The 14,055-nt window shown below is 38.6% G+C and overlaps 1 protein-coding gene across 1 annotated transcript in view; it reads left to right on the forward strand.

Annotated features, from left to right (window-relative positions):
* Window positions 1–5,289: 5,289 nt before the first annotated feature.
* VIK (VH1-interacting kinase) overlaps window positions 5,290–14,055 on the forward strand; it is a 154,868-nt gene continuing 146,102 nt past the window's right edge. The window contains exon 1 of the mRNA XM_089996820.1: window positions 5,290–6,059. Coding sequence (XP_089852946.1) covers window positions 5,712–6,059 — 348 coding nt within the window. The 5' untranslated portion in view covers window positions 5,290–5,711. The remainder of the gene's footprint in view (window positions 6,060–14,055) is intronic.

A 14,055-nucleotide genomic window follows, 5' to 3' on the forward strand; every position in this document is an offset into this window, starting at 1 on the left:
AGTCAACCTCATAGCATCATCTCCAAAGTTATTGATTCGCACTGTCGAGCAAATCTCAAGGAATTCGTCAAGATGACGATATGGGTCCTCATTACTAAGGCCATAAAACAAAGGTAGCATTTGAATAACACTGGCCTTAATCTCAAAATGGCTTGCTCCTATATCAGGTCTCGTGATACAGGAGGCGGGAGTATACGTATTTGACATGAAGTACTCCCTCAAAGGACGGATCAAATGATGATTGTCAGACATTGCATACACCTTGGAGTAGACCGGTGTAGCACACGTCCTAACTTTGGGTTTTCTACCTAACGCACTAAGCGGCCAAACCATGCAAACCACAAAGTGAGTAAACAATAAAACAACTAAAAAGCGAGTAACAAACACCACACACTTCCACTAAGCAGGGATTTGCAAAAAGCAAACTATGAGCACAGTACCAATCGTGCGCAGTCACCTCTAAGGGAATCCTATAGGTGGGCTATGCAGGAAAAGTAAGATAGTGTCTACGTTGTGCAAACACGTGGTTCTATCCTAAGTATGAAAAGCAACTAGCAACCTAGAAATACGAGAACAAACAAAGGCAATAAAGTGAATACTAGTATTTCGCCGTTCCCCGGCAACAGCGCCAAAATTTGGTGTGAGTTTTATGAAAACAGTTTTAAAAATGTTATTTTTATATAAAACAATGTGAAAGCGAGACATCAAAAATATAAAAACCGGCTCACACGAGTGGTGGAGTCCGGGTCGAACTCAGGGAACGGGAGATACTTGTATTCAAACACACAAGCTAAACTACTTTTTTATTGCCAAAATAAAGCAAATTAATTAAATAATTAACTAACTAAGGGAGTGCTGCCCTACGCAGAGGGCTTAAACAAAAGAATAAAAAATGATTTTATTACAGACCCAATAAAATAAAAGAATTAAAAACCCTAAGCTAAAACAAAAAGAAAAGACTTCAGTGCTTCGAGTCTTCTGTGATCCCTTTCTTTGAATTGATTTGTTTCCCTTGATTCTTCCCTCTGTATACCCTTTAGGTTGAACACTTTTGTATGGTTTGATGCCCTCTGAGGGCCTTTTGAGGGGACCTTTTGAGGACCTTAGAGGGCTCTTCAAGGGCGCAAAAAAGGTTCTCTCGCACGTCCTGGCGCTTACCGTGATTTGCTTTCGATTGAGGGATTGGGAAGAAGAGGGTGGTGATTCCAGCTGCGTGCACACAGTCCTGACGAAGAAGAAAAGGCTGCCGATGAAGAAGGGGTTTGAGGCTTGATGAAACAGAGGGGAAAAAAGAAGGGGAGAAGAAGAGAGGAGGAGAAATCGACAATAGAGGGAGAGAGAGAGCAAGGGAGAGAGAGAAGAGAGAGGCAAGAGAGAGGGGGTATGAGGGCTGCTGGAAAAACAGCCTCCATGGTTGGAAAATATGAGTTTATAATGATCTAATTAGGTTAAAACATGTTTTTCAAAAAGAGTTCGAAGATTTTTGCTAATTTCCAAAACAAGGTCTCTTATGAAAAACATGTTTTTCTAAAAATCAAAACTTACTAAACTAATTAAAATTTAGCTAATACAAGCCTAAACTAAGTGAACTACAATTAAAAAAATCTAAATCTAATAAAAACACTAAAACTGCAGGGAAAGCTTTGAAAAACCCGATTTTCTGATAAAATTCAATTCAATGCGGTTTCTCAAAACTAACGATAAAAATGGGTTTTTATAGTAATTTTAACATGGATCATGCATAAATAATGATTATTAAAATGCAAATATTATGCATGATCAGTATACATTATTTATATATGTATCATCGCACATCAAAAGCATTTAATGTGTATGCTTTGTTGGCATATACTCACATAACACACACTTAAGATTCACCGTTACTTGCCGCCAATTAACAAAATATACCAATTTTATCTTTTTATGCTTTAAAGTTCAACATGCAAAACAACGCACTTCAAAATGTTCTGGATAACCCGATTCTACAATTATATATCTTGTTTGCCAAACCCAACTCCAATATTCTAACTAATTTACGAACCCAAAAAGATCATTTTTGAGTTATGAAGCATGTACAAGTAACTACTTATGCACACTGTGCGTAATTAGGCACCCGATAGCATAGGGGTACTGTACCTTGAGCCTCGATAAGAATTTGAGAATTATACCTCTAAATAAACATGTTTCTCGTTTGACTGAACCAAAGAGAGGAAGAGGGAGGGAGAACAAATAAGAAAGAAATAGGAGGTAAGACAAAGGTGGCGATGGCCTGCGCGGGTGATTGGCGAACAACAATCAGAGGTGGTAGGGGGTTGGCCAGTTGGATGCAAAAAAAAAAAAAATAGAGAGAGGGGGAGAAGGTGGTGGCAGGAGGGAGAGATCTCAGTGGCAGGGGTGGCGGCTCCCAGAAGATAGGTGGTTTCGATGATGAGATGGTGGCCGGAGGGAGGTGGCTCGTGAAAGGGTGGGGGAGAAGAAGGTGGCAGAGGGTGGTGCACGGTGGTTGGGGTGGCATGCGACGTGTGGCCGACATCGAGGTCACGATAACCGATGATCAATGGTTCTGGCATAAGAGGCTCCCCAATGGCGGTGGTCTGTGCGGTGGGCGGATGGCTCCGGCGAGTGGGAGAGAGCTCGGGTGACTCTCGTGAAAGGAGAAAAGTAAGGGAGAGGGTTTCATGAGATGGGGTGAGTGTACAACGAAGAGAGAGAAGGTTTGAGAGAATGGGGGAGAGAAGAGAGAGAGTGTTAGACAAAGAGAGAGAGTTAAGAGAGTCGATGAGAGAGAGAAGAATGAGTGGAGAGAGGGGGGGGGGGATAGCATAAAAAAGGGGGAAGGAAGAGAGAGAGATAGGGAGGGTCGCCATGTGGTTGCTCTGTTGACTGGGGATCCCCTCCATAAGAAATTACCCCCATGCCCCTCCTGATTCTTTTCGATTCACCCTTTTCTTTTTCTCTTTCCTTCGTACATGCCCCACTTGGCTCGAGCTGCTTGGATCTCAATCTAAACCCTATGTACGAACCCGGTCCGCTTCGATCATGTGGGGTTTCTGGGTTTCAAGTCGATCTGAATTTTGCATGGATTGATCTTATGGAGTTTGCATCACTCCATCTCTATTTCAAACCAGATATTAGGTTTGGCTTGTTCCAATCCGTATTGAACCCGAACTCGACGGGTACGAATCGCTCCTAAATCCGAACTTACATAAAAATCTAGAATTTACTATTAAAAATTCTCGGGTATTATAATGTGTCTCATTAGTGTTTATGTAGTGCTTATCTTAGTGGGTTGCTTGCTTTTATTTGATTTTATTTTTGTAATTAAGTGAGAGGACCATTGGCCTATAAAAGGGACTCAATTTGTGAAAGAAGAAAAAATAAAACTTGGAGCTTTCCCTCTCAATCTCTCTCTATAAAAGTCGTCCCTCTCTCCTTGTGGGTATCTCTCTCTCTTCTTTTCGTACCCTAGCGAGTCTTTATTTTCCTGACCATTCACCCTTTCTATAAGGGCTCTTCTCTTGGTTACATAAGGTGGTACCAACTTTTCCTAGGTTTGAAATTGCCTAAGAGCTAAATAGAACCATTTCTACTTAGTATTTTTGGACTGCACCAAGGTAGCTAAGGACTCAACCTGATCCAGCTATGTTCGTGGAACCAAAGCCATCCTTGGATGGACCAGACCCTCTCTCAACTTTAGGACATCTTCCCTAAACTATGTAAGTCCCTAGAACCAACTTCCTAAGCTAATCTTATGCCTAAACCCCAACATGAAAACAACATTCTATTGCTAAATTTTTTAGAATTTTGCTCAACTTTAACTCAATGTATCTCTCAAACTGTATCTAGTCCAAGCCTATAAATTTAATCAAGGTTTAATCCATCTGTCCTTAACTTACCCACCAAAAATTGAATCCAAATTCATTCTCAGTTAGAAGAAATAATTCAGACATTGAAACTTGTTTTTATCAAATACCAATCTAGAATCAGTTCAGACCCAAAACCATTTTATATGTTTTCCTATTTTTATCTCCCTTAACTTAAAGTCCCTGACCTCCAAATTTTAACCCAACCTTTCTTAGGCTATCCTAAGTCTTTTTTTTTTTTTGACTGATATTTTGAGAGAAATAAATTAGTTTCTCACAACCTGTTAGAATCTAAACCAAACCTTGTGCCCAAAAAATCCTATAATTTCCAAGAATTTTATCTTCCAAACTATGATTCGAAGAACCCTAAAATTTTTACCCAAGTTACCTAACCTGTCTAGAAGTCTCTCATAAATTTTTAGTATTTTGTCTACTGTGAATTGGGAGAACCAATTTTTTTACTAGACCCAATCAGCCCCACCTCACTTGTTAGTGGAATTTTGACTTAGACCTTGACCTAACTTAGCCAACATAAACCACAACCACTTAGCCTAGGCTCACCAGAACACATTTCAAACATAGCGATAGAACATATAGCTACCAAGTGGTCAATCTAACCATGCATTTGTATTTAACATGGATGATTTTATAATGTTTAATGCAATTGTATTTTTTGAGACATTGAAAATCAACGACATACAATTTATGAAAACATGAGTGGTTTAAAAAATGTTTTAAAATATCATATTTGAGTCAACTTTAGTATATGAAAAAAATAATTAGAATATGCTAAACATGACCTAGGTAATAATTAGAATATGCTAAACATGACCTAGCGGTCAGATTTTGCTTTTGGAGTTTCAAACCTTAAACAAACTATTCATGTGATGCGTAAGTATATTTGGGTATAAGAAGAAGCACATCCTCTTAGCCAATTGAAGGGGCTTGTGATGCGATCTAAAGGTTCTGCTGTGAGAATGATCTCTAACAATCATTGCTGGTGCAGTATGATTAAGGTTGCTTTGAAAAGTCATAGATGAGATTCGTTGAAATATGATTTTACTATTTTTTTTAGTGTGTATGTTTTGTATAAGGACCCTCTATCTTATCGAGTTCATGATTTATCGAGTTCATGATTTTGTTTTTTAGTGTGGAGAGTGTTTTTAGTGTGAAAAGTCATAGATGAGATTCGTTGAAATGTTATTCTTTTATCGAGTTCATGATATATATTGGGAGTTTAAGGTACTGGATTGCCTATTAAATATGGGTGATCGTTGTATTTAATTATTTATCTTAATAGAAAATAAGGGCTTACCCAGAGTACTTTTTCCAAGAAAAAAACAAACTATTCGCGTGTCATAATAAGACGATCAGAAATGATTCCTTCAAAATCAAGCAACCAAAAGAACCATTAAAATGTCGGTGCGTAAGCTACTCGGTAGGATTTGGTCGAAGAGGATTGCGTGAATCGAATCTGCAAAGAGATTATTATATTTGTGTTTGACGGTAATTTCCTATCCAAAGCCGTTCTCCTCGCTCTGGCTGGCTGGCTGCTGCTTCTTTCCCCGTTTCCAACCCTCCAGTTTAAGCACAGAGCACCCCGTTCCCCCATTACCGCCTCTCTCCAGTCATTCATCCAGTCCGAGAGAGGGTTTCTTCTTCAGTCCCCGAAACGAGGGCCATAAATGTTTAGTTCCAGATATCCTAAAAAGATCCGACCGACGTAGCCACCCAACGACAACAGGAAGGAAGCTGCCGAATCGATAATTCCCATAAGGGAAGGGAAAGAAAAAAGCAAAAAAAAAAAAAAATCACCCAGAAAACCCAAGGGGATCGTAGACAGACAGGATGAGCGGTAAGGATTCGACAGGAGATGATTCAGGAGGAGGAGGGGGAGGGAGTTCGTGTGGGAGCGACTCGGCCGCATCCGTCGCGGCAGCAGCAGCAGCAGCAGCAGAGAAACGAAAGGAGAAGGACAGGGTGAGCAGGACTTCCCTCATTCTCTGGCATACTCACCAGAACGATGTCCTTGCTGTCAAGAAACTCTTGGAAGAGGATCGCTCGCTGGTTGCCGCCAGGGACTATGATAACAGGACGCCTCTCCACGTCGCGTCCCTCCACGGGTGGATCGAAGTCGCCAAATGCTTGATTGACTGCAGTGCGGATGTTAATGCGCAAGATCGATGGAAGAACACGGTTAGCGTCCTCTGACCCTTTTTTCTCCTTCGGAATTCATATTCTTCATCGCCCTCCTCGTTCAAACTTGACCCAATTCAATACTTGGTGCTTCGTGTTGATTAAGTTGGTTCTTTTTGACAAATGAAGGCAGTTGAATCTGAAAAGAGAAAATTTTATTGATGAATTTGATAGTTACCTACCTGCCCCTTATTCTCAATTTCCACAGGAAAGCTTTATCAAGGAAATACGTTGGATCTTGGTTCTTCTAATCACTGGCTACTAATCCCTGCACGTTCACCGGTATTTGTTTGCTTGACTTGAGTTTGTACCTTGCGATTCCTCTCCCGAGCTGGTGCTTCTTCTACCCTTTTAGCACAAACGCTAAATTTTTACTTTGTTCTCGCACTGGCTCCAATTGTCCTCTATCTACTCCATGCTGGACCTGATTTAGTGGACTCGCTCTATCTATCTATCAAGATGATTACAATACCATATATCTTATTTAAACCTTGATATATGTTTCTTTGATCGATGCTTTTGGTACATCAGGACTTGTTTTCAAGTGGGAGATGCAATGAGTATGTTATGACACGGTTGGTATAGGTGTAGTGATGGTCAAATCGATGAATTTGCCAAACGACCTCTGATATTTCCCTGAATCATCAAGTGGATCATCCTTTTAATCTCCAAATTTGTGATTTACTGTCAGACTCTTTTCACCTCTTCATCCATCATTCCAGTGTCCTTTGGGTAAAAAAGATTTGTCGTGTTGTGATTCCTTATGCTGAGAAATCTGTATGAAAATGCTGATTTTAAGCATTGATCCACCTACTTCCAGACACTCTTTTCCAGGGAAAAATATAGTTAATTTCCATGAGCCATTGTTTTCAACTGCCCTGATCTCGTTCTCCAAAAAAAGGCTTTGTTGGATTTGGTTATAGAATCATAATAATGAAATGGCACAATAGCTGAGAGGTGCAGTCATGTGACTTTTTATACGAAGGTAAAGTTCAGCTTATGTGATTCTCTCTCTCTCTTGATTTTTTTTTTGCTTCAAGAAAATTCCTTGTATTAATGCAAAATGCTAAACTGCAGTCAACGACAAAGAGAAGTAGGAGAAGGTGTGTGTGTATCAGCAAGGAGTCACCATATCTGAGAATTCAATAACACATTAGATTATGCCACACCCAATCCAAATTTTAGCCTAGTAAATAAGCAGTTGATTCTTCAAGTACAACCCTTCTGATCCTATGATGGACCATTTCAACAGATGAAGGATGCTTATCTCGAAACAATTTGGCAATTTTCTCTGCCACCATGCAGTCTTAATCCACAAAAGTGACAATCACGTATACCTCTGTGAATGATTTGTTTTATAAGTAGCAGGTTATGGGGATTCAGGCGAGAAAGCATTAGATTTCAAAATAGGTTCTGAATGGTCTTTGTGTCTTGATTACAAAAGAAACACTTGGTGATGATGGCCCAGGAGTTGCAGGTTGTTCTGCATGAGAACTACAACACATGCAACCAGCCATGTGAATAGTTGTAACCTTGGCATTGGTCGGTTCCCACCTGCACGAGATCCAAAAAGAAAAAATAATGGTGCTTTAACATGTGATAGTTTCCAAGTGAAACTGTCCTTAACAACAACGAGATTAAGCTAAGCTTACCTCAGCTAATTTTTTAACTGTTATTACTGTTAAATTACGATTATGTTTATATATATATATATATATATATATATCAGGGCTATTTTGGTCATTTCCCCTGTTGTAATAGGGACAGCCTACCAGGGGCTGTTTTGTATTTTTGTCTTTTATTTTTTGTTTTTCTGTTTTTTATTTTCTTGTTTTTCAGTCAATATGACTGTTGGGGCAGTCCAACTAGTCATTGGACTGTTCCAACTGTCATATTTATGACTGTTGGCGGCAGTCCAATGACTAGTTGGATTGCCTCCCTTAGCTCTCTTTTGGCGCTATGTATAAGGCCATTCTCTATGTTGTGAAATATGCTTTTCCAAGCATATTTGAGATCAAATACAACTTATATTTTTAAATTGTGCCTCTTATGTGATTTGTATTTGGTGATTGTCTCCATTGTGAGATTGTATTTGACCCATTAGTGGTCTTTGTGTATATGCTCTCTTGTAGCCCTTGGTGGCATTCTATTGTTTTTGTTATTACTTCATTTCATGGTATCCGAGCCACATGCTCTTGTAATTAAAGAATTATCTTAATCTAGCTCTCTTGGTGATTATCATCTTCTAGTCATCCTCTTCACTTTCATCATAATCATGGTCAAGAGGGAATCTTCCATCATCTCCTTCAAGCTCAATGAAAACAACTACTTGATGTGGTTAACCGCTGTGAAAAAGCACATCAAAGAGAAGAAAATATGAGGTTTTGTTAGTGGATCCACTACCAAACCTCAATTAAAACTTACGAGGAAAGAAGTAGATCAAGTGAAAGCTCTCTCCAATGAAGAGAAAGAACATGCTCTAAAGGAATATCAGACAAGTTGGAAGATTGGGAGGCGACTAATGCCCAAATGTCACGACCCCAACTAATCCTTGTAATAATAATATTTTTTTTAAACAATTGCGGAAACAAGACCCAAGGATCCGGGGTCTCACAAATTTAATATACCAAACCACAACAGATAGTGCATTGAATCAATGAAGAATAATCCACTTTATTAATCAATAAAATAAATGTCATATAAGCTGAAATAATAAAATCATCTATGACAAGGAGCTACTTTGTCGAGAACCCAGAACATGTCACGCAAGGCTCGTAGTCTCCATCCAGCAAGGCATCCCATCACTGAGCACCCAAATCTGTAAAACAATTTTTGAAAATGGGTAAGAACCAAAGTCCTTTGTACGAATTTCTCTAGAAATTTAAACGGTAAGGAAATAACATAAACCAAATTCATGCATAATTTTAGAGGAATATCGCAATAATAATTTTCATAATCAACTTACCATTCAAGCATTTAAACAAGTATCATGAAATGACAATTATCATGCAAAAAAGAATAAGCATGAATGCAGGAACTAATGCAGTACAATAAAGATGCATGATTCAATGCACATGCATGAATAACTTATTAAGTTATTTATCAAAGTTTCTTTTGCATGCATGTCCCTATTAAATGCACATAATTTTAGTTTTCACTTTTTCTTAAACCCGCGGATACTCAAAACGAACACAAGTTCCCGAAGTCCAAGTTAGGTTCCTAGTTGTAGCTTAACACACATTTTGTATTTTATTACTGAGTTTCACGTTTGTTCTTCGACCGATGTTAGAAATTAACACTATCTATCAAAACATTAGAAATCAATATTTAATGTCGGAACACCAGGGAAATCAGCATCCACTGACGCCACTTTCTTGGTATACCAATAACTACAGTTGAGTCAACAACACCACCTCTAGGAAAAGTGACTGAATCTCCCTAAATCCGTGGTTGGGAGGTGAACCACCATATCGGGTTTAGGAGCACAATCACACACAGAGTTTTAGTATCGTCACGTTTTTTTCAAAACCACCTTTCAAGATTCCCATCTTGTGTAAGGGATATCGAGTAAGAGATTAATTATATTGTTTGGTCTATTTTACGTTTTTAAACAAATTCAGGTTCTTCACACAAGAACCGTTTTGTAAATCAATATGCAAAACCCATCTCGGATCATGACCCACACAATATAACAATGCAATTAATTTTGGAAAAACCAATAATTTTCATAAATAAATTTTGCAATGCATAAATTAAAATCAACAACATTGGAGCAACACTTGCTCCTAACCTACTAAGCTGCACTGGTTCACATTTGGCCACAAAAGCATTTCAAAATTATTTATGTATCTTTTTGCAAAATTTTAGTGAACATGTAACACTTTGTTCCCACACATGTCAACAATACACATTCAATCACACAATATGAATGCAGACAAAGCCAATGGCATACACATGCGAACGGATGCTTACAACACATTATCATGACCCATTTCATGCATAACATCCAAGCATACACATGATTATATTTATGCAAACAGCAAAATAACTTCAAAATTTTCATGCGTATGATATGCATATTTGCAACTTAATATTTGAATGCATAACATACACAATCAAATCCAAAACATATATAGCACCAATCCATATGCATGCATGTCTAAATATAACAACACCGTTTAGAAAAAATAGCATCCAATTGATCAGATTGTAAACATCTAACATAAATTGGCAGTCTGATCAGATTACACATGCTCCAACTGTGGCCAATCTTATCAGATTTTACACGTCAAAAGCCATGACAAATCTGGTCCAGATTGCACACCCGCAAAGAGTGGCAAATCAGATTAGATTGGACTTGCGTGAACAGTGGTAAAACTGATCAGCTTGCACACACATGCCAAGTCTGAAAAAAATCGCATACCACGCACCAATTGGTGGTCTGAGCATTACTGCACATATATACATATTAGCAGCTGTTATTTATTACATAATCAAGCCTAACGACATGCTGTCCACAACATGTTGCCACACTAAAGTGTGCAACAACATGCTATGAGCAACATGTTGCTCCATAGATATGCACAGCAACATGCTCTTGACAGCATGCTGTTGTTGCTCGAACATGAGCAGCAGCATGCTGCATACATGTGCCAGCCACATGCTGTTAACACTAAGCTATTGCTGCACAAGTACGCAGCAATGCGCTGCCCTGAACAGCCACAAAAATACACATCTATAGGCAACCCATACTAGTCATTCGATTGATATAAAAACTTTTTTGTGTAACAATCAACATAAAAGCATAACTCAGATTTGATGTCAATCAACATAACATAAAAACAGTTTTTTTTTATAACCATAAACATCACAACATAAAAACAGTTTTTATGACCATAAATGTAACAACATAAAGACAATTTCAAAATAGTGCAGTCAACATAACATCAAAATTGTTTTGATGTCAATTAACATGACAACATCATCACAGTTTATAATCAGTCCGCTAACAGTCAAGTCAATAATAATTAAGTAACCGAAACGCTTGTTTAATCACATCAAACAAAATCAGCCTTTAACCAGGTATGATAACTTTTAAAAAAAACATATTTACATCTGTCACACGTTCGAATCTGATCAGCATAATAGCATGACACAGATTTAGTGACAGTCATTAGAAATACTTAGTAAAATCTGATGACAGTCATCAAGACATAATTAGATTTTTTTATAACAGTTAACTGGATCTCATAAAATCTGATTCGATAACATCAAAGAAATTTAACTACAGCAGGTCTGCTCAGCCTGCACTCATAGCCAACAGTGCCGGCCTGATCAGTCCCAAAAATCATTTTTGAGCAGATTGGCAGGCCTGATCAGACTGCCCACGAAAGCATATGGGGAGATATGATCAGACTGCTCATATGATTAAATCGGCAACTTGAGCAGGACCAAAAGTGATCCCTAAACAATTTTACAAATTCATTTCCTTGAAAATGAATAATAAAATCAGCATGAGCCGAAAAATTGGCAGGTCAAAAATATATATATATATATATATATATATATATATATATATATATATATATATATATATATCCAGCAAAGAAAAATCTATATGCAGAAATCGTCAACGTGTATTTGTAAATCCAAAAATAACTTGATATTGAATACATGCTTAACATGAAAGATCGATAGCATGCTCATAGAAGTCAAAAATTTATGAAATCGTGAATCAAGGCATATTTGTATTCAATTTTTTGAATCAGATTTCTCTTTTCCCACATAAAATTTCACATAAACCTAATTTAAAACTGTTTCTTCTCGTTCGAATCTAGAGAGGAACCCGTACCTTAGTTCGGATATGGAAAAAGATCGAAAAACGACGGATGATCGGTGAGAAGGATGGATTTCCTCCTCTCTTTCCTCTTCTTTTTTCTTTTCTTTTCTTCCTTTCCTTTATTTTCCCTTTTCCCTTCTCTCTCCCCCCTCTCCCTCTCTAGAAAATGAGTTCTAGAGAGAGAGAGACGAGTTAGACCCCTTATATAATTTTTTTTAGGTCTTCTAGCGAGGGGGTGACATCCCCTTTAGAGGCCTCTCATATGGGTAGAGTTCTACTATACGTAGAACTGTACCTTCTACTTTCCTTATCCATCTAGATATTATCTCTTTTATTTTATTTAAATTAATATTCTCAAGGAATATTCCAAGGTGGTTTTTACTCTACCTCATCTTTATTTTATTTAAAGTTGTTTTTAAACTTTAAATTCAAAGTAGTTTTAAAATTGTTATGGATGGATTTCGGATCTAGATTTAGACCCAAGATCTAAATCCATATCCAAATCCTTATGGATCCAGCCTAGACTAGATCCTAGTCAATACGGATCCTGGACTGGGTCCAGATTCATATCAACTTGGATCAATTTGGAGCGGATTCAGTCCGATCCAATCTAGAAAAAGGTAAAAATAGAGGCGGGTTATTTTTGAAAAACACGATTTTCGAGCCAACCATAACCCGATTTCAGAAAAACAAGGTACCAATGTTCTTAGAATTATGAGACGCATCTAACGGTATACTTACCTTATGTTCACCTCTGAATTTTGCTCAATTATAAAGGATAAAAACGAAAAATTTCACCACCTTTAATTGTCTCATTTTGGTCTTGTCAGTGGGCTTTGGGCCACGCTCAGACCTAGCTGACGTCATGTATATTTAAGGATATTTTTTACAGTTTTTTATCATGTATATTAAATACTTAGTCAAAATTTCATAATTTTCAAAGTTATAAATCATGGAAAAACACACGATATTACATCCCTACTCTCTTAAAAGAATTTCGTCAGCAAAATTAAAGTATACCGAATAAATGTGGGTAGTGGTTACGCACATCAGCCTCGGGCTCCTAGGTGCACTCGTCCAGTCTGTGATGCTGCCAATGCACCTTCACGAGGGAGATCGCCCTACTACAAAATGTCCTCTCTTCGTGATCCATAATCTCTACCGACCTCTCCTCTATCGTCAAGTCGGGCTGTACTTCGACCGCCGCATAGTGGATCACGTGTGAGGGGTCAGGCACATACTTCTTCAATAACGAGACGTGGAAGACGTAAATCTGAAAAAACTAAGGACGAAACGCCACACAATAAGCGGATTCGCCAACACCTTCGAGGATTTCAAAAGGTCCAACAAACCGAGGGCTCAACTTTCCCTTCTTCTCAAACTGGAACACACTCTTCGTAGGCGAGATACGAACAAACACGTGATCGCCCATGACAAAACTAAGCTCCCTACGCCGCTGATCGACGTAGCTCTTTTGCCTATTCTGCACTATAACTAACCACTGTCGGATCTATCACACCTGGTCCAAGTAGTACTGGATGGCATCTGGAGACTCCATTGCTCACACTCCAACCTCATCCCAGCACACCAGAGATCTGCATGGTCTGCCATACAGATCTTCGTACGGGCCATATCAATACTGATATGGTAACTATTGTTATACGAGAACTTCGCAAGCTTCACATGCCTATGCCACTCCTCTGCCCAATCCAACATGCACGCTCTAAGCATATCCTCAATCATATGTATCGTGCGCTCTGTCTACCTGTCAGTCTGTGGGTGAAACGCCGTGCTAAACTTAAACGTGGTACCAATAACCTTCTCCAACTGGCGACAGAATTGAGACCTGAAATGCGAGTCTCGGTCTTACACGATTGAACGTGACACCATGTGAAGTCAGACAATCTCATCCACATAAAGATCTGCTAAGCTCTCCAAATTCTAATTGATCCCAATAGGCAGAAAATGAGCACTCTTCGTCAACCTATCCATAACCACTCAGATGACATCATACTGACGATGAGTCCTCGACAAGGCTACGATGAAATCCATCGAGATGTTGTCTCACTTTCACTCTAGAATGTCCAACGGCTGAAGAAGTCCACCAGGTCTCTGATGCTCGGTCTTCACCTGCTGGCAGGTGAGATACCGAAACAC

The sequence above is a fragment of the Nuphar pumila genome, chromosome 2 (assembly GCF_984573655.1).
Source record: "Nuphar pumila chromosome 2, dmNupPumi1.hap1.1, whole genome shotgun sequence".
Taxonomy (NCBI): domain Eukaryota; kingdom Viridiplantae; phylum Streptophyta; class Magnoliopsida; order Nymphaeales; family Nymphaeaceae; genus Nuphar; species Nuphar pumila.